This window comes from Octopus bimaculoides, chromosome 24, assembly GCF_046866305.1.
Source record: "Octopus bimaculoides isolate indiv1 chromosome 24, ASM4686630v1, whole genome shotgun sequence".
Lineage (NCBI taxonomy): Eukaryota > Metazoa > Mollusca > Cephalopoda > Octopoda > Octopodidae > Octopus > Octopus bimaculoides.
Genome location: NC_142951.1, coordinates 35,183,969 through 35,206,211, shown reverse-complemented (window position 1 = coordinate 35,206,211; position 22,243 = coordinate 35,183,969). Strand labels below are relative to the sequence as shown.

General features: G+C 37.4%; 2 protein-coding genes across 6 annotated transcripts in view; one reads left to right on the top strand and one right to left on the bottom strand.

Moving 5' to 3' along the window:
• LOC106872876 (protein unc-119 homolog B-A) overlaps positions 1-11,707 on the top strand; it is a 37,841-nt gene extending 26,134 nt beyond the window's left edge. Inside the window, exons 3-5 of one of the 2 annotated variants that reach the window (XM_014920024.3) lie at positions 201-318; positions 8,448-8,620; positions 10,499-11,707. In XM_014920024.3, coding sequence (XP_014775510.1) covers positions 201-318; positions 8,448-8,620; positions 10,499-10,629 — 422 coding nt within the window. In that variant the 3' untranslated portion in view covers positions 10,630-11,707. Of the gene's footprint in view, positions 1-197; positions 319-8,447; positions 8,621-10,498 lie in introns of both variants that reach the window. The other variant, XM_014920023.3, reaches the window with a different exon arrangement.
• Positions 11,708-12,599: 892 nt separating this feature from the next.
• LOC106872877 (uncharacterized) overlaps positions 12,600-22,243 on the bottom strand; it is a 23,293-nt gene continuing 13,649 nt past the window's right edge. For 3 of the 4 annotated variants that reach the window (XM_014920026.3, XM_014920025.3, XM_014920028.3), the window contains 4 exons: positions 19,118-19,174; positions 15,513-15,633; positions 13,830-14,002; positions 12,600-13,012 (listed from right to left, as the gene is read on the bottom strand). In XM_014920026.3, coding sequence (XP_014775512.1) covers positions 12,938-13,012; positions 13,830-14,002; positions 15,513-15,633; positions 19,118-19,174 — 426 coding nt within the window. In that variant the 3' untranslated portion in view covers positions 12,600-12,937. The remainder of the gene's footprint in view (positions 13,013-13,829; positions 14,003-15,512; positions 15,634-19,117; positions 19,175-22,243) is intronic. The other variant, XM_014920027.3, reaches the window with a different exon arrangement.

Below are 22,243 nucleotides of genomic sequence, written 5' to 3'. Positions count from 1 at the left end.
GATTATTGGTTCAGGTGAACTTAATGTAGAAGCAAGTTGCCAATTTCCTGGAATTTCTTGAATGAACTGAAGTGGTTCCCTTCAGGGGCAGCATTTCTGTTAGTGCTGAAGTGGTTCCCTTCAGGGGCAGCATTTCTGTTAGTGCTGAAGTGGTTGCCTTTGTTTCAGTATTGTTTTCAATTTTTTTTTTTTTCTAGAAGATGATGAAGATGTAATTCAAAAGACACCAGATCGAGAAGAAGTTGACCCTAATGCTGGAAGGTTTGTACGATACCATTTCACACCACAGTTTTTAAGACTGAAAACTGTTGGAGCAACGTAAGTAAAATTGCTTTTGTAAGAATAATGTTAAAACTGATAGCACTTCTATAAATGTGCATGTAACATAATTGCTTGCAAGAAAACTCTTGATATTACCACAGTTCATCAAATTGTTTATAAAGGTATTTGTAGGAAGTTAATGTCTGCAAATGATTATATATCATCATCATCATCATCATCTTATGTCCAGTTTCCCTGCGAGTTTCGTTGGATGGATTGTCACAATCTGAGTTGGTATTGTTCAGAGTTATTGTCCTCTTAGAGGAATTAGGGGACTGTGTCTCACTCATGTATTCTTATTTTTGAATGGTTTCTATACTTGATGTCTTTCCTAACAGCATCACTTACAAAGGTACAGAGTGTACTAGCAATAGAGAAGTTGTCATGTCCTCAGTTTGAAACAGAAGAATTCTCTCTGTTCCACATTATCTTCATTGGTTCATTAACCACTGTACAATGTGTATTCAGTGCATTTTATTAAAGCAACGTCACTAAAGAATATGCCTCGTTCTTTTGTTCTAAATAATCTTTTTTTGTTAAGGTATGTGTGTGATCAAGCATATGAATAAAAGAGAGTAAGAAACTCTTGAGTGTGAAAGAGTAGAGAGTATGAATATGATGATGGAAAACAGTGATTGGGTAACAAGGACTCGATAAATGGAAGAGAGGGATGATGATAGCTAGATGTTATTGGTAAAATGCTTACATAAAGTATGAGTGATGAGGAAGCAATAAAGATGAATGATAGAGTTATGGTTAGATATGGAGATGGATGATGTGAGATTGGTAGGTTTCAATGAAGAGTTATGTGAAGAAAAATTAAGTGATGGTAGAAGATACTAGAGACAGTTCAAAGATTCAAAACTATCCCTCATAAAACAAGTGTCATGGTGGAAAAAAAAAAGGGTAGAGTAATAGAGGTGTGTTGGTAGAAGGAGTAGAGTAGTATTGGGGTGATGGTGGAAGTAAAGAAATAGATGTGTGATGGAAGAGGGATTGAATATGGACATATCAAATGCCATCCTCCATTACACCAGCAGCATGATATAATAAATGGGATGCATGGTGGTAGATGGGACCGTAATGGTTAGGGCAGTAGAATGGGATTTAACAAGAGTATAATGAGTGAGAAACCCATATCATCTCAACTTCTGTCACCATTATTTTAACTACAGTTTTGTTATTCTTGCACCTGTGACCAAGTTTTCTTTAGCAGCATGCATTGCCACTTACCATAGTTCTTTGTCACCTCCTTTGTGAGGTTCACCATTTTGGAATCTTCAGCACTATCCCTTGCTAGGTCTTTGTTTTCCATAGGTTTCACCCATTTCAAGAGCTTGGCATTTCCTTAAACATCTTCCATAAGTATTGTGTGCCTATACCAGCATACTTTTCTCTTGCACACAGCATTTGATTCTTACATTCAGCTTTTTTTCTTAACTCATTTCTGCTCAGCCATCTGTGCATATTACATGCCCAGCAAAGTAGACGCATTTGTTTTATACATAGTTGTCATACAATCTTTTCATCAATCTGAATAAGAAACCCTTTGTTACAAGTAAAAGTAACAGATCCCTGAACTTCTGCGCCATTCTTACTCTTATTACTTTGCTCAGAACACCCACATCCTCTCCTAATTAGGTCACAAGATAACAAAAACCATCCGTTTGAAACCTCTATAGTTGTCTCACCCCAGTACATTGCCTCTGCTACACCAGTCATTAAGCAGACAACTTCCTTTACTATCTGAGTGACGATCATATGACCTGTTTGCTAGATGTTTTCAGCCTCTCAACAATTAACCCTGATGCTCCAATTACCTTTGTTTTCTAAATTGTGCTTTTAACTTCAGTACTGGTCCCTCTCTTGCATCTTCTTAGCCTAGGCCCTCCTTACTGCTTTTTTAACTTTTCTACATTTTATTGGGTCATCCCATAAATACTGAGGATAAACTACTTGCATCAACTTGCTATAAAAGCAGGAAGTATATTTACCTTGTACTTATTCTTAGTGCAAGTTTTGAAGAGTGCAGTTTGATATTAACAGTTATTTTCTCAAAGTTATAATGGAAGTGACAAAGGTGCATATTTGGCATATTTTGCTTTATGAGTTCAATAAAGGCAACAATGCAACAGAAAGTGCAAGGAATATTAATGCAGTATATGGGGATGAGAGAATAAGCATAAGCCAGTGTCAACAATGATTCCAGTAGTTTGAGCCAGAAACTACTATTTAGAAGACGAGCCACATATGGAAGATCTGTAGATCTCAATGAAGATGTCCTGCAAACCCTGGTGGAACAAAATCCCATCGTAATTGTTGAGGAACTAGCAGAGAGGCTTGGATTTGCTCATTCAACCATTCATCGACACCTGAATGGCATTGGAAAAGTCAGCAAATTGGGTCAATGGGTTCCTCACAGACTTTCTGAGTCTAATTGCATGCAGAGAGTGAATGTGCCCTTTTCTTTGCTGTCTCATCTCACGAATGAACCTTTTTTGGACTGAATAGTGACTGGTGATGAGAAATGGGTTCTCTATAAAAATGTCAAGCGCTGAAGACAGAGGAAAGGAGAAACACCGGCAACCCAGGTTAAAGAAGATCTTCAATCACGTAAAGTGTTGTTATCTGTTTGGTAGGATATGAAAGGCTTACCTCACTTTGGACTTTTAAACCCAAACCAAATGATAACAAAGGAGATCTACTGTAAGCAGCTTGAACAGCTTAAGTCAGTGCCAGAAGAAAAACGACCATCTGTGGTTTCAAGACGAAAGGTGTTCTTCCATCAGGATAATGCTCAGCCACATACAGCAAGGATGACATTCCAAAGGCTGGAGCAGTTTTAATGGGAAACGATGCCCCATCCACCATATTTGCCAGACATTAATTACCCCATCTCATTATCATTTATTCTGCAGTCATCAAAATCATTTGGATAGAAAAAAATCTGAATTCTGTAGACAAGGTCAGAACAATACTGGAGGAGTATTTTTCATCACGGACAAGTGAATTTTAGAAAAGGGGCCTTGCAAGTCTACAAGATAGATGGAAGAGCATTGTAGAAAATGATGGAGAGTATATTTCAGATTAAAAAAGAACTTTATCTTAATTTTGAGAAATAAAAGAAGTATAAAAAAGAACACATCATTTATGGAATGACTCAGTATATTAAAGTAGTTCACAAACTGTAATACTCTCCACCATTATTTCTTTTAACACATCTACAAATATCTGTTATATTGAGCCTTCCTTCAACTTTAGCATTTAAACTTATGAAATATGTTCACTGGAATAAACTAAATTGCTACAGTTGCTAATTTGTGATAGGTTTCATGTAGCAGGAGTTCAGACTATAGCTAACATAAAAGCTCTTGGTGGTGGTGGTGACACTGGTAATGGCAGCAATTTTCCAAGTACTCTTGTTAAATTTGTTCAACTGAATATTGCTTGTATGCATCTTTTATTAACATATTTTATTTCTATTCCTTACTCCATTTAAATTCTATACTGAATGCTTAGTATAACTCCTATTTTACATGTGTATCCTCAAGTAACTGTCGTCTGTTGTGTGAATACACCAAATCTCTATCTTTGCTCACTCTTCGACATCATTCAAAACAAGTTGTTTCACTACAGACGCTCACTATTGATTTTGGTTATTCATCAGTTGTGTCTACATAATATAAATGCAGCATCATGCCATTCTCACTGTTGCTAAGTACTGCATTAATAAAACAGTTTGTTGCTATTAGCAAACTACCTGCTAATGTCAAGCCAACATGGGATCCTGTAGGTAGTAACTCGAAGTGCTAAAAATAGCAGCCAAATCTTCCTCAAATGACATCCTATCATCTTAATGTAATCAGAGCCATGATTCTGGTTTCTGGTTTGTTTGTGCATAGGAAAAAGATGAAATAGCCATGGTTGAAATACTTTGATTATAGGTCTACTATAACCTGAGCTAATGTGTGTGTGTGTGGGGGGGGGGGGCTTATCAACAACAGTTTAATAATATATATATTATTGTTGTTGCCATAGTCATAGACTATCTGTATTGTAACTAATTTCATATTAGTCATAAATATGGTTCATTATGCTTTGTTTTTGCCATCATTTTACTTACTTTAAGTTTACTCAGTGTGTGTGTGATAGTTTGTGATAATTTTGACTTAGGTGAGTCACCGAGGGAACTGTTTTTTCTAACTCAAAAGTTTTTTTTTTTCCTATTTTCACTGGAGGAAAAGGGCTATACTCATAACATTTGTGAACTGGCATAAATACAGTTAACGTTTCCTTTCGAATATTAATGGCTGCTAAACAAAAATATTTGCTGCTGGGGTTTGCTGGAGAGCCAACATTCTTGAAAGCAGGATCAGATGTTTTAGTTGGTACAAAGCATGAAAGTTGGGAACAATGTGAATGAGAAGAAGCAAGCGAGTTGGAAGTATTGGTTATGGATGTTTTACTTCTATGACAAGATATATAATTTTCATTGAACTTATCAACTAAGCTAACATTAGAGTCAAAACCAGTTAATAAATATTGAGGCTATAGTTGAATGAATGGATCCTTGTATACTACTTATGCCTGTTTGATATATCTGGAAGATAATGACTGTGGTAAAAATCCACTTGGATGTGAACTTGAAAATCTGAGAAAGTACATTGTGTTCTACGAATTGCTACCACCTACACCTTATTCAGTCTGTCTTAGATCAGCACAAATAAGACTGGTCTCAGTACAGTTGTTTCCCATCATAATATAAACTATTAATAAACTACACACTAGTTCCTCTGATTTCATCATCATCATCATCGTTTAATATCCGTTTTCTATGCTGGCATGGGTTGGATGATTTGACTGAGGTTTGTAGAGCCAGCGGCTGCACCAGGGTCCAATCTGATCAGGAAATGTTTCTACAGCTGGATGTCCTTCCTTATACTAACCACTCCAAGAGTGTAGTGGGTGCTTTTTACGTGCCACCAGCACATTCGGATAGTGCTTTTTACATGCCACCAGCATGGGAGCCAGTCAGGGGGTACTGGCATCAGCCACACTTGGATGATGCCATATATATATATATATATATATATATATATATATACACACACACACACACACATCATCATCACCATCATTGGGCTGTTATTGATGTGATCAATTCAATTCTTCAAAATGGTTCCACAGCATGGCTAAAATCCAGTAACTAAAACAAGTAGAAAAATGCGTGTGTTTGTATCTCCTTGCCTTGACATCACAATAGAACTGTAATTGAGTGTTATACTGATACAGATAGTGTTTATTTGCAATACTCCATCATAACATGTCTGGCTGCAGGGAAAATATTACTTTATTTGGAAACAGGTGATAGTTAGCAACCAGAAGGACATCTAGCAGGACATCTGACTCATCTAATCAAGGGAAAGTGGATATTAAAATAAAGATGATGATCTCACACACAAAATGTAGAAAAAAAAAAAAAAAAACTTCTAACTATGCAGAAAGTTTTACAAAACCCTTTATATTTCAGGCCCAAGTGCCCGTCTTCAGAAGGAGGCAATCCAAGAAATGTCTAGTTACATCGATTTCATTATTTTATTTAAATTGCTTGGTGTTTGGGTTTGCAGCAACAGCAGCAACAACTTTGCAATTGTTGGTCACGGTTGCTGTGACATATTTTCACGTGGTGGTAGGTGGTATTAATGGCAGATTTTCTGATGTTGGTCAGATTTAATATGATGTATTCATAGGAGCCACTGGCTGATCTCCAATTGACTATTGGTTTTTCAAGTTGAGGCAGTAGATCAATTTAGCTTTTTTGATATTAAGACGTCTTGTGTTCCTCTTCAAGGCTAGAATGGAGGTTTCTGTCTCTTTGGTTAAGTGCTTCTGGAAGGAAAATGCATCTAGTGCGGTGCTCCTTTCCTCAGGCATGGAGCGGTTGGACTGTGCTACTGATGTAATACTTGTTGCATATGGTACACTATGTGTGTTGACACATGTTAAAGGTTGTTGTTCTGCATGTGACTGCCTTGTTGATAGGTGTTTACATAGTGATGGTCCTGTAGGATGTCAAGGCCCTCCCTACAGATGATCTTGTGGTGGTCCTCATGAAAGTGGGGTATCTTTAAGAAGCAAATCTTAGAGATCTTCTTTCCACATTTATTTGGCTTGTATTCACATATAGAGTTAACAACAGACATCGGATATCTCTTGGTCTCAAGTACTTTTAGGAACTGAACAACGTGTGTCATTGCATCTTCTGTGTATCCAGGCCATCTTGTTATGTATGTAGCTTATTTTAATCCTGATGGGGAAGGCCAACTGGTAGTGGATGAGAATGTCATAGCAGGCTGATTTTCAGTAGAACACCACATCAATTTTTCCCTTGTCTGTGATGTTTAGCTGATAGTCAAGCAAAGAGAGGAAGCCATCGCTGTTTGGATGTTCTATGATGAAGTTAATGTGTTGGTCCATCTTATTGAAATTCCTTAGTATTGTGGAGGCATCCTCATGTGATGGAGTGAGCATGAGGATGTCATCCATATACTTGGTGAAGAAGGTGCATGAGAGGCAGGTACTGAGTGTCCTACACTTCAGCTAGTCTAAGTAACAGTGAGCAGGCCTGGGAGACTGGACTCTATAGGCAGGCCTGGACACTGTTTATACATGTTGCCAACTATCACTAACAATAGCTGGTGGATGCCAGAAGAGGAGGTAAGTCCAAAACAGTGTAAGTCTAAGGATCAGATCATCCATAGGAAAGGTAGGAACTGATGTGTATGGTGAGACCACATCTAAGCTGAAGGTATATCTGTTGCATTTGAGGGTGTCGGGTTCAAGACAGTGCTGTCATTGTATTACCTCATCCAGGCTGTTCACATAACCCAGGAAAGTTGACAGTGGTGGGGGGGTCTGAGAATTCTGGACAGGAGGTACATGATTTTGTAAAATGGCCCCTCTATGCCAGAAACTATGGGTCTGATGTGGAGGTCAAGTTACTGTTTATGTGCCTTGTTAAGAGGGTAAAATGTAAGCATCCTACTATTGCATGTGGTGAAGTTCCTTTTGATCCACACTGGTTACAGATGTTGGTCCAGGTGTTGTAGATCAGCTCCTCGAGTACAGTCACTGTGACTCCATTGACTTTAGTAAACATGTTGTTATTAAGGTATTGGAACACTAAATTGTTATATGTGTGCTGTGTAATGTGGTGATTTGTGTCCTAGAAAGGTTGGGTGAGAAGGAATTGGTATGTCTGCCCAGGATAGCGCAAATGGACTTCACCAAATGTGGCAACACCACCAAAGGGATAAACACCTCCATTCTAGCATCAGAGAGGAACACAGAAAATCTTCATTCAAAGAAGTTATACTGATCCATCACTTCAACCCCAAAATCAATATTTGATTGGAGATGGGTCAGAGGTTCCTATGAATACATCACTGTGACTACAACTAACAACATAACATATGCCACCACCACCACTGCATGAAAATATCACAACAACCCTAACCAACAGTTGGAGAGTTGCTGCTGCTAACCCAAACACCAAGCAGTTTAAATAAAATAATGAAATGTAAAGGTTTTTTTGTTAAACTTTCTGCATTGTTAGGAAGTGTTCTTTATTTCCCTTTTCTTTCATTTTCTAATTATGTACTACAATGCTTCAAGCTAACTATAGCGCTGTTATATATATATATATATATATATATACACACACACACACACAATAAGCTTCTTTCATTTTCCATCTACCAAGTTGATTCACTGGCAGCTTAGGTCAATCTGGGGTTTAGTGGAAGACACTTGTTGAGGTCATGAAGTGGGATTGAACCCTAAACTATGTAGTTAGTGTGAGCAAGATTTGACAGTATACCATATTTGTGCAGCTAGTAGAAAAAAAAAATATATATGTATATATAATTTGCTTTTGAAGAAAAAATCTGAAAATCAGTAGAGCTAACAATAAATCGATTGTGATGTGAAAAACAAAGAAACACCTTCGTAATTTCGTTCAATGACTTTTAACAGAGCTTCAGCCTTTGACTTCAGCCAAATTGTTAATGTCATGTTAATATGAGATAAAAAAACAAGAAATTATGTCTTTTTGTTTTCTCTTATAGTGTAGAATTTGTTGTTGGCAACAAACCAGTGAAAGATTTTCGAATGATTGAGCGTCACTATTTCCGGGAAAAGCTACTGAAAAGTTTTGATTTTCATTTTGGTTTCTGCATTCCTAGTAGTGTAAACACTTGTGAACATATCTATGAATTCCCAGCTCTCTCAGACTATGAAAGTAAGTACTACTTTGTCTCCATCTCTTATACTAAGCAATTTAATTCAATCTGTATAATATTGTGACAGCGTTTCGACATAACCAGTTACTTTTATTTTCACTGCAAATATATTGTTAAGTACACATCTTATAACAATTAAATAAATCTGTTTATTGCAAATACAATACCTACCGGCAATTTATCATAAATTTCTACCCAGACTAGCCTAATACAAACAATAACCAGAACATCATTCCAGTTCCCGTCTGCCCATGATTGAACCAGATTCTGTGCAGTTTAACTAATGGAGTAAACTATGAGAAATAGCTCCAAGAGATACAGCCTCTGAAAACAGAGCTAAACCCTATCAAAATGCTTTTTAAGTTATCCAGGTTGATTAGATCTGCTCAGATGCTAGCTTTATTCCTAGCTCTCTGTATGATGTACTGCATGAGGCAGAAGTTGTCATTGACAGATGTTAGGAGTCGTGCACATCTGTACTTCACTGACAACAAATTTTAATGCCTGTGTTAACACCTTGGTTAAAATCTTAACTTCAGAGTTATGGGTCAAGAAGAGTCATCTGCAACATTCTGCTGTTGGTGTCCTTTCTCAGTAGTGCTTCTGGCTCATATAACTAAGAATTCTCTTTTTCTGCTGTCAGTTGTGGTAGATGTATGACATATTTGTAAAAGCTCACAGAACAGACCATGGGAATGATGTGATTTATGCCTTGTGCAACTTCTTGTATTTCAGTTGCTATCAGTTTTCACAGCACATATTTCATCCCGTTTTGTGCTACCAGTTATCCATCATTTGATATCCAACCCTCAATATCATCCCTTTCCACTGATCACCAATTATCTCCTCTAAGCTACATTTTATGACTGCCATTGACTAACCCTTGCCTTCACCTCTGTCACTCACTATACCTACCTTCACACAGATAAACTATCTGTCTGTCTCTCTCTTTCCCTACACCCTTTCTTTACCCACCCACCATTCCCCTATTTTTCAGCCATCTAGTTTTATTTTACTACTACTTCATCTTTTCTGTACTTCCACTTATCAACATCCCTTACTAATTTGTGGTTACCATCGACCACACACCTCCATCCTTGTGAACCCACCCTGTCCCTATTTTCTGTCATATTCACCTTCTTGTACCTTGAGAGTAAGCCCTAACATGTCAACATCATCTTCATCTTTCTTTCCAGTTACTCCTATCCTTATATAAAATGGGGTAACAATGTTTCTTCTCTGCAGCAAGACACCTGTTCATGCCCCTTTAGCTTCTCAACGCCTAACATAAAGCCACTACACTCAGTTGAGGTGGCCTTTTTGTCTTGAGAGCTATTTGGTGACCCCAGAAGTACTAGTACTACAAGAAAAGCCCCCAATATACCCTTTAATAAGGTTGGCATCTAGCTGTAGAAATCATGCCAAAGTGGACATTAGAGCTCACTGTATCCTGTCAAAGTATCTAACCCCTACCATCATGGATGTTAAATAATGTTGACGATGACTTATTGTGTAGAGGCCAGATTTTAAGGCAAAGAATTGTTAATATACTTCATGCAAAAGCATTAAAAAAAAAAAAAAATAGAAATAATTTGGTAAGGAAAAAGAACAGTAGTGATTGATTAAATTATTTTGGGATGTATGGGAGATAACTGCCAATATTATTATTATGAACTCATGAGTGAAGCCTAAACTTTAATATTGGCACTAATTTTATCGCCATCTTTTTTTATGAAATTAGTATTTATAGATTAAAGCATATCTTTGTGATATCTTAATAAATCTTAAAAAGTATCATGTGTGATGAAATGTCATGAAGTTTCTGGGGTTTTTTTTAAAGTTATCTTTGTACTTAAAACCTTGTTTTCTATTTTCAGTTGAAGATATGATTCGAAGTCCATATGACACGAGATCGGATAGTTTTTACTTTGTCGAAAACAAGTTGATCATGCACAACAAAGCAGATTATGCCTACAATGGCATGTGGGATGAAGACAACCAGAGATAGATGCAGTGGCTGCACATGGTATTGGTCAGCAGCCGATACATTCTTGGATTTCTACCAACTGATCATAACCTTCACCAAGCCCTCATCACCCCATCATATCTTATGCCTTGCCTTTGGCAGGCTGCTGTGGGATATGATATTCAACATTGTAGTATGAATGTATATGTTTATGTGTTAGTGTATATGTACAAAGCTGGTGTGTGTATGGGTTTGATCCAACTGCATGGTATCAAGCGTCTTTTACTATAGCCTTGGATCAATTCAAGCCTTGTGCAAGAAATTGGATAGACAGAAACTGTAGGAGCCCATCGGATGGACCATGCTAGTAATTCAAAGTGTCAACTCTGTAAATTGATTCTGCCTGAGAATTATATTAAGGGTACAAGTGTCTCTGGAATACTCAGCCATTTATATTATGATTCAATGAGTGGTAGTTCACTAACTCAAACAACTGGAATACTTATTGTAAGAACAATCATCTATTTACTATTATGTTTGTGTGTTAATGTATATTTATACTCCTTCAAGTATATGAAAAAGATCTATCCGGTGTATTTTTGGTTCAAGGTGTTTGTCGATGTACAGTATGCACACACACACACACACACACACACACACACACACACATGCAAGTGTATCTGGAGTTTCTATATGTTTGCACAATTGAATGTATGCTAGCGTGTACGTATTTATTATACATTTCCAGTATGTATGCAGTAAGAAGGCAAAAGTGTTGTAGAATTAGGTGGTGATGATGACTGGTGTGAAATAGTGTCTGTCAGTAGCTGTTGTAGTATTGACTACATCCATCATTGGACACACTCCCAACTACCAACATTCTGATTATGTTCCATCCCCACCTCAACACACTTTCGTTCCACAGTTTTCTTGTTGTTATTGCCATAAGGAAAGAAATCAAAACACAGAGATACACACACACACACTCCTAGATTTAAATTTACACAACAGAAATTAACAATTTGCCCTTCATAAACACACACACACACAGCTTTCCATTTCAGCAATATGGAGTCAACTTGAAGGTTAACTAGAGCATTTAATAAAGAAATAGACAAAGTTTACAGTGTTATTTATATTAACCATTTCTAGTTCATGCTGACATATATATATATATATATATATATATATATATATATATGTGATAAAGTAACTGGAGAATCAACTGACTAGACTCCTTCAAATAAACAATAATACTTTGTGTCTTGAGAAATTATTTTGTCATCAAATTTTTTCTTTTGCATGGTAACTAATGGTACATAACACTTCATTTTTAGCCATTTACAACAATGATGCAGTCTACTTACTCTTTACTATGTTGCATATTCTTATACACTTTCTTTTCTCTGATAATTACTTTACTCTTCTGTCTTTCAGTCCCACCTTTCTCATACATTTGACACTTAATTGTTGGTTACAGTCTTAATTTGTCTGACAGACTGTACCATTAACTTATGTTCCTTTTTAGATTATTTAAAAAGATTAAAACCAATTTTTTGGCCTACTTTAGCACATAAATATTTTAAATTCCAGAACAACTTTTCCTCCTCCTATCACATTTAGTCTTATATAGCACTCTACAGTTAATCCTGTTGTAACTAAATTACTTACAGAAGACTCAATACCTTTTAACATTATCATTTTCCACAAATAGTGTACTTTACTTTCTTAAAATGCCTGACATTAATGAAATATTTTCTTGCTTGGAAACAGGTGGACCTCTGCAAACAGGTGACAAAGTCAGTATTAGAACAATTCTGATGCAGAAAGGCTCTTAGTCTACTTTCTCTCTTTTTATATGGGGTTTCTGTTTCCTTTGTAGAAAGGAAAAGAATCACAATATCAAAATTACTTTTTCTTTAATTGTGAAAGAGAAGTAAAGGTCCATATGATTCAATCCTTTCTTAAATATTTGACAATGAAAATATGACAAAAGTAGAGAAAATAATGAATGTGTTTAAAGAAATGTATTGTAGAACATTACGAACTCACATATATATACTTTTAGCTTTTTTTTTTTTACATGTTGCCAAGAGTTGGACAGGTCATTTTCAACACAGCTTCTCTATTTTGTTGGTCTATCAGTAGGCTCAGTTTCTTTGAGATTTCTCCCATCTTTAGTGCTCTTTTATAGTTGCAGTTTCACCCAGCTATCATTCTTCATGTCTATACCATCCCTCTTGCATGCTGTTGTTGATAATGTCCATAATTCTCTTTATTCCATCTCAGCCGATAGGAAAGCCTGTAAATAACTTGATAAGAAATATGCTGTTGCTGCCACAACTCATTATCAATGAGTTTGTTTAGATCCAGTGTATGGTTTGCCTCTACAAAGCTGCTCCACATGCTGGTAAATGAAATAGAGCTGAAAGGAAATCAAGACCATAATGTAATATAGCATCAGGTTAAATGAGATGGAAAGATCAATTCACTATCATAAATTTTTAGTGTCAACAGTTTTACTGTTATTTCCTGAAGTGTTCCATCTACCTTCAACATGGAGAGGAAGTGAACCCAGTCATATCTCCCTCGACTATCCAGTGTTATGGCTGTGCTCACTTGTATATTTTAAATAATTAGATTCGTGTAATTTCAATTGCAGATAAACATATTCTCAGCAGAAGACAGTGATCAACTTGTAGCAAACTGACCACTATTTAGACATTTGGTTTGAGTCTGTGATTTAAAAATCATTATCGTTTGTTCTCTTATAAGGCCCAGAAACATAGACATCTCCTCTAAGGCTTCAAAAATGATTAGATGACTGTTACACTTGACTTTCATGTAAGATTAAAAATCTTTTGTGGAAAATGCATTCAAGTCTAAAACAAATTTAGGGGACTTTAACCACTCATTTCGCAATTAGTGGTGAGGATAGTTTCTAGCTTTCCTCTTCAAATGTCATTGTCTGGGATTCAAGATATGATGTGTGCAGGATCATGAAATTTGCATTGACTAGAGTTACCAAATTAAAAATAATCCTCTCTATCCAGCAATCCTTTTACTTTATGGCAGGGCAGTATCATCTTCAAGTAGTCATATTTTGAATTTTTGATGATAGCCCAGTGGGATGGTGCAGTTTGTTCAAAGTTCAGCATTTTACATGTCAACATGAAGTCAGTTTGATATCATAGAAGTAAAAATTAGCTAAAAGTTTGAAAAGTGTATCAGTTATCCCTTACCTCAACTATAAGACAGAGAAGACGGCCAGACATAAAGAAGATGATAAGAACCATTTCCTGAGAAACAGACATGCCTAATATTGTCCTGAGTAACTTTTGTTTTTGGGCATAGAGCAGAATGGGGAAAACATGCAGACCTGCTATGGTAAATACTCCTGCTGGAGTTTTGAATCCTGTAGAAAGATATGAGGAAAAAAAAAAAACATGTAAGGTCAAATTAGACAACTATTACTGAAGCAAGAGAGCATTGTTTTTGTATCATATGTGCAACTGTTACTCTTTATCCCCCCAATCAACCCTGATTGAAGGTACCATTTCATTGTTTCTTCAGATAAACCAAGTAAACATGTACAGAGTCCTGCCATATGCTTGCATTCATGTAGCATCTATTATATCCATGACAAAGTTGCTACAAGGGTTTGAACTATTAATTTTCTTTTTTTTTTTTGTATGGAATCTGAGGGAAAGGACTGATAAGGTCGATGCCATTAATGTCTCATTTAAATTGCTGTTGGTCAACACTTGTATGTAAAAGATTCTAGAGGGTCAATGTCCTTGGTAGGGAGGAATGGGCATTGTAGTTTTGCAAGGGCTGAATGAAATGTGATAAAAGGGAAAGTAGCTTTGTTAATTTGAAACATATGTTTCCACACTTACTGTGTCTATGCATGATGGAATGTAAAGGGGTAGATTTGAAGAAAATAGACTAAAAGTATGGAGTATTTCCCCATAGAAAGAAGATAGGAAAAGGACTCCCCAAAGTTGGTAGAGATGTTTTTGGCAAGGGGTAGAAGGGTCGGGGCGATATGATGCACAAAAATGTCTTTTACACTATTGAATAAATATCACCCAGTTTTGCACAGTGGGCAAGATTCCCTATTGTTTGTAGGCCATTTTTATGTTTTCTTGCCTAGACAACTGCAGTAAAACTTTGCAAATTATTTGAGGCATAGATTTTTGGTTATGGATTTGCCTGAAATGATGGATTCAATCATCTCATGGCTGTTGAATCATGAATGAAGCATGATATATATATATATAGGCAATAATTCCAATTATAGTTGCCTTGTATTACACCTTGTCAATGAACAAAAGACATTTCTTGATAAAATAGTGATAGCAGAATCACTATATTGTATAATATAATAGAAAGGTTGAGGAGAGATGATTTTATACTGACGAAAGTTAAAATTAAACTTTCATAATGCGTAGCCATTATGGATATAGTACATGATTTTCTTAGCCTTTGAAATACAATTTAAATCTTGCTTTTATTTTTTATCTTTCTAATTTAGCTATTGTGTCTAAAATTTCAAAAAGGAGTGATATAGATCTCTATCAGTGTATAAATAATTATAAGCCTAACCCTGAAAGCAAAATAGATTATGCCTTGTTCTCTCTCTTTTCTTTCCTATCCACTCCACTTCTTTCAAAAAGCCAGTTTACTATCCTTACCACAGCTGCACTGTATCTTCAACAGATGGTTTTATTTCCCTGTGATGTTAATTGAACTTTGCAAAGTTTACCTTCTAGCTTTGTTTAACAACAGACTCCCATTTTCTCCACTACACCATACAACCATCTCTTGTTTCCATAGCCTGTATTAATTAACTTCAATACCTTAATTTCTTTTGTTTAAATTCCATTCATATCATAACAACATTTATCCAACATCGAAATTACCTTTGTCCATAACTCTTTCTATAATCCAAGGATGTTTTTTCTGGAGAACCTTCCAGTCTGGCCCTCTACAGTGGGTACACACTAATGTTAACCATTCCACAGCTGATACCAAGTAAAGATACTGGAAAAACAAAGGAAATTGTTGCTAATTTACTAATAACATTTTTGATGACACAGTTATAGAGGCTGTGACGATCAGGTAGTGCAAGCAATTAGGTGGCTTACAACATGTGCAAAACAGGTGTAGACAAATTACATTTAAAAAGAATTGTCATTAAATGGATTGGTGCGATTTATTTTAATGTTAATTATTTGTATAGCTGGACAAAAATATCCTTCAATATCATCATTAATTTAACATACACTTTTCTATGCTTGCATGATTCTGACAAAATCTAAGACTAGAGAGAAGACTATGTTGGTTGGGATGTGATGCGTATGAATGACACCTGCATAAAGAAGTGCCAATCACTGAAAGTGGAAGAGGGAGACTCAGGAAGACATGGGACAAAGTGGTAAGGACTGATCTCAGGAAATTGGGTCTCACAGAGAAAATGACAATGGACTGAGATGCCTGGTGATATGAAGCTCTGGAGAAGACCTGCCTACGCCAGCAAAACTGAGTCCTAAAAGCACCGTGCCCCAGCCACACTTAAGAAAACTTCCCACAAACTCTACCACAACAAACCAAACTACATCTCCACATTTCTCTTCCTCACATTTCTGCTTCATGCCCTATGCTTACCTCCCACTGCCTGATCCTGTCCTCTTGACCCTGTGCCACTGTATCATTACACTCCGCTTACCCCTGACCTATGTGTTCATCCCACACGCCCTGCCTCGCTGTACTATTGCTATTTGCTAGCTCACGACCTGTGTGTTCCACCTATACATAACAAGAAAACTTTTCCCTCACCCTATATCAACCAACTAATCTACATCTCCACATCTCTTTCTCTCACTTCCTCCTTCATACTCTATGCCTAGCTCTCACTCTCCAATCCTGTCCTCTCGGCCCCATCCTGTTTATCATCGTTATCTGGTAGCCCCCCCCCCATTCCGAAACTATATATACCCAGGTTTTTCACCACTTTCTCTCTTTAATCATACTTAACCAAAATTGAATATGTCTAAATCACAAAGCTAAGTGTGAAACACTTGTGGACCCATATATCACTTCCTACCATTTTGCAAACCACACATTTTGTTCCTCTCTCTGCAATCCAGGCTACTCTTTCTATTAAGATTTCACTCTGAAATGTGATGTCTGTAAATATGTACATTTCACTCCCTTTCGTATTCATGTGATATGGATACCAGTAACTTCGAGTCAAAGGCTCTCTTCTCTACTCCTCTAAGTACATCTACTCACTGAACTCTTTCAACCCTACATTTGCTAATCATTTTTCATCCCACTCTTGCACTACATAGAGATATATTTTCTTAAAAGAAGCTGTCCTTCTCCACTTCACCATGTTCAGTAACATCTCTTCGATTATGTTAACTATCAGCCTAACGCTCTTACTTCAAATATTTCAAATTTTGGAAGAAAAATTGTTAAGAATTGCTGTTTCCAGTCTCAATGACAAGTAGTATGGTTTCTGGCCCTCAATTCTGAGAAATTTAGGACAAACTATGTTACTGCAGTTAACCTCAGTGAATCATCCAACATTGACAAAAAAAATTTTGTAGTTAAACTACCTGCCTATGAGATCCATTCTTCTCTTGGGCCAGGAGCTTTCTGTCTAATTGCAGTATATGCTGAAAAAGCTGCTTTTGATCACACTATTAGTTGTAGAAAGCTCCAACTCTGCCTCATGTACTTGTCATCTCTAAACAACAACCAGTCCTCTCTTCCACTCTTTCCTCATTCTAGCATAATCTTCATGATAAACTTTGATATATGAATCACAACCTCTTTAACAGAAGCTTGACTTCTCAATTGCCAATGATACACAACTTAGCAAAACTTATATTTCTCTTTAGTGTCATCATCATCATCATCATCGTTTAACGTCCGCTTTCCATGCTAGCATGGGTTGGACGATTTGACTGAGGACTGGTGAAACCAGATGGCTACACCAGGCTCCAATCTGATTTGGCAGAGTTTCTACAGCTGGATGCCCTTCCTAATGCCAACCACTCAGTGTAGTGGATGCTTTTACGTGCCACCGGCATGAAGGCCAGTCAGGTGGTACTGGTAACGGCCACAAAAAAGAAAAATCATTACTTTAGCACCTAACACTTCTGTGGTGTTACATGTGGTGTTGGTGGAGAAGGATTGCAGATTCTTGAAGCAAACGGAAGTGAAGACTGCAGGGGCTGGCGGAAGTGGCCACAGGCAGATGCGTGGACAGGGAGCACGTGTGGGTAGTTCGAGCAGAGACAGCGTGCGTAGAAGTCGTGGTTTGATCTGGAGTGATCGCTTATCCCGCCACGGTCGACAAGGTAAGGTTGCTGTATTTCTTTCTCCCTTTTGCTTCTTGTTGTCTTTTTCCTATGTCGCACTGCAACTTCCTAACTCCCTGCAAGATTCAAGGAAGACCACATCTAAGACGGTGCAACTGCTGCACAAACAGGCATTCTTGACTCTGTGCTAAAAAAAAGGGTCACCTTGCCTATAGAAAAGCTTTTCTCCTGCCAGCAGGTTTAGTATCCACTCTACTCAATTACCTGCACTCCACACTAACTTCTATTTCCAATCTCTCTCTGTCATTTTTCTGCAGTTGTTCAAGAACATAAACTTTGCCAGTTTATGAAAGTTACTAGTATAACCTCTTCTTCCAGATCAAATCATTTAAAAAAATATATATAACCAGAGTTAGTAATCATTGACTCAGCTCAAAATGTGTGACCTAAATTTAAGGTTCACATATATATATACTTTTAAAATTCTACAGAAGTTTAATATCAAAGTTATTAGACAATATTTTCCACAATCGGTTAGATACTGTATTTGTTATAACAGAAAGTGTTTGTTGTGAATAACATTGCATACCATGTGTGCTGTATGTCATTAGTCAAAAACCTTTCAGGTATCATGTCTGAACTGAAAGTACTGACAAACCTTCCATAATCATAATAATAAATAAATCATGTGTTGCATAATCTATGTTTTCTGTTATAGTGTAAGGTGTGGCTTACATTTTTAATCAACAAGAATATTAAGAATTGATTTGAAAACAATAGAGCATTGTTACAATACTCTATTGTTTTCAACTCAAGAACTAGACAACCAACATATTCCAAACCTGTCACTAGTTATGTTCTGCATCTATCACCAAGATATTTAATTCTCAGTAGCTAGCAAGCTTATGATTGATACCACAGATGTTGCAGGTGACCATACAATAAGAGGTGGCACCACTACAATTTTTTTGTTAATACAGTTACATTTACAGTAATAGATTGTTATCCTAATCAAAAGTAAATTTCATTTTTATCAAATATTATGTAGCAGCTTCCATCTCCATGAACAAATTGTTGCAATAGAGGGGTATCATGAATAAAGCAATAAAAAGTTAACATTCTGAAGCTATAACCAGTCATTTTCCAGGTAAACAGAAGTGGTCCTATTTGATTGACAAAATGGCAATAGAACTTACTTTATGCAGATGGCACCACAGCATTCCTCGACCAATATTGTCCACCACAACATCCAACTGCAAAAATAAGTTATCATAGTACTAAAAGAGCTTAAAAACTTTTGAAAAAAAAACCCTAATCAGTGGAAATTATTAAGTGTGCACATACATTTGATTGACTGGCAAGAAATAGCAAACAAATCATGACCTATTATCTTCTTAAAAAAAGACAAATCAGTTATTGTAGTTCTAAATTCAATATATCTGACAAAAAAAAAAGATGAGATGGCTTCATCTGGAGCACCTTTCCTCATTGATTTGCTTCAACCGTAACTTACATTTAATTACAAGTGAATACAATTCATCATCATCATCATCATCATTTAACGTCCGTGTTCCATGTTAGCATAGGTGGTCGGTACCACAAGAGCCGGCCAGGTCGAAGCCTGCATCAGACTTCTGTAACAGTTTTGGCAGGCTTTTTACAGCTGGATGCCCTTCCTAACACCAACCACTCAGCGGAGTGGACTTAGTGCTCTTTATGTGGCAGAAGTACAGGCGAGTTCAGTTTTGGGAAGGTTTTTACAGCTGGATGCCCTTCTGAACAACAATCACTTTACAGTGTGGACTGGGTACCTTTAAGTGGCACCTGCACTGACAGGGTCACCAAGTACTTGCAAGACAAAAACTGTTAAGAGGGGAGGAGGTGATGATGAAAAGGTTATAGTGAGACAGATACAGGTGTCCTGCTGTAGAGGAAGTACAAGGTTACCCGACCGGAGAGAGAAAGATCAGGGATCAAGACAGAAACAGGTGTGCTACCACAAAGGAAATACACGGTTGCCCAACCTGAGGGAAGTGCAGGAGAAAGAGAGAGAGAGTGGGAGACAGCAGGATGGAGATGGTGGCAAAATGCCAGGCATACTCACAAGGAATGGGGATCAGAATATAAATGAGATGGTTGAGTAAAGGAAGAGAGAGATATAGATAGTGGTAAGTGCCAGGGCATACCCTTGAGCCTCAAATGCCATAATATAAGTGACAGGGTATTGTGAAGGGAGTGCGAGTAAGTGGCAAAAGACCTGGGTATATATAGTTGGAGGGGCTACTGGATAGCAATGATGCAGAGGTGTGAGGACAGGATTGGGGTGGGAGATCTACACATAGTGAATGAGAGAGGAAGTACAAGAAAGAGATATAGATTGGTTTGTTAGGGTAGGGTGGGGCTTGATAGAAGCTGATCAGGCTGCAAATCTATTTTGACATAGTTTCTACAGCTAGATGCCCTTCTTAACAGCAACCACTTTACAGAGTGTACTGGGTGCTTTTACACAACAATGGTAGAGGTGCTTTTTACGTGACACCAGCATTTACATGCTCAGCTGGAGGGAGTTGCAACGGATAACCCTGCAGGTAAGGTCAACCATATTTTTACTTAGCTTGAAGCATCTTTTCAAGCACAGCTTACTACCATGAGTTTCGGTCCTCTGTGAGTCCCAAAATTTGTAGATCCTTTCTCACCACTTTCTCCCACATCTTTCTGGGTTTATCCCTTCGAAATGTTTCCTCTACAATTAGGGATTAGTACCTCTTGATGTGCAGTTTTCTCACTTGCACACTACATCTTATGTTATGCATACCCAGTTTTTCTCTCAAATCACTTACACTCTGTCATATATACACACTGACATTACCCATCCAGTGAAGCATACTGGCTTACATCTTTGCATATCTTAAGTAGCCACAGCCTGTGTCTCGTTGCCATGTAGTATCACTGTCAATACACAGGCATCATACACTCAGCCTTTCATTCTGAGGGAGAGGCCCTTCATTATTGGCAGACGTACTATCTCTCTGAACTTTGCCCAGCCTATTTTCATTCTAGCAGCTATGCTTTTGGAACAACCTCAACCACTACTAACTTGGTCGCCTAAGTAACAGAAACAGCGTATTACTTCTAGAGATACCCCTGACATACGAGGGAGTCTATTTTTTTTGTACATTCCTGATGTTTAATGTTCCTGTACATTTGTCACATGTAAAGACTACTTTTTCCATTAGTTGTCCAGTGATACCGCTGCACCTCTTATGTGCCCATAGATTGCACTGATTCGATAATATCAACAAGGTCATCAGCATAGAGGAGCTCCCAGGAACAGCTAGTCTTAAATTCCTCAATTATAGCATGGAGGATCACGATAAAGAAGAGTGAGCTAAGAACCTACCCCTGGTGGACTCCTACTTGTACAATAAACTTTTTGCTATACTCACTGGCTACTCTCACCTTACTAACAGCATCCTTGTACAGCTCTCACTAACCACTCATCTCCACCTATCTTCTGAATTGCCCACCAGATTAAGGAATGGGGAACCCTGTCAAAAGCCAGAAACAGAGGTTTATTTTTGGCCAGGTATTTCTCCTGGAGTTGCCTCACCAGGAAGATAGCATCTGTGGTGCTTCGCCGTGGCATCTATGCTAACTTTCTCCCTAATTAATTGAGCAATGACCTTTTCTGCAACTTCCATCACCTGGTCCAGCAATTTGATTCCCTTGTAATTATTTCTGTCTAGGGTACCACTTTACCTTTGTAGTAGTGGACTATAATGCTGCTACAGCAGCCATTGGATATGACTCCCTCATGGACAACCTGGTTAACTATATGGGTGACTAAGTTATATCCCACTCTACCAGCATCTCAGCAGTGATAGGATGGGTCACTTTTTTTTTGAGGACACATCTTTCAAGAGCCCCAACTTTACTCTAATGTTTTTTTTTTTCCTTTTTTATCAGTTCTCAGCCACTTCTTGCTCACCATACTCCTCCAAGCCATAACAGAGGGACTTAAAATTGGCTGCCCCTGGGAACACTTCTATACTAATGACTTTGTTCTTATAGCTGAATCACTACCAGAACTAGAGAAGAAATTATCAGGTGTGGGAGCAAGGTCTGGAAACAAAGGGCCTTAGAATTAATTTAGTAAGGACCATGCCCTAGTGAGTAAGAAAACAAAGAAATTACTAATCCTTTCAGGGAAATGGCCCTCCTCAGTATGTAGAAATTCTATAAAGTGTATCCAGTGCAAGTTATGGATACAAGAGATGTAGAGAAACCAGAGGATTGATTTTTTTTTCACTCTTTTGTTTCAG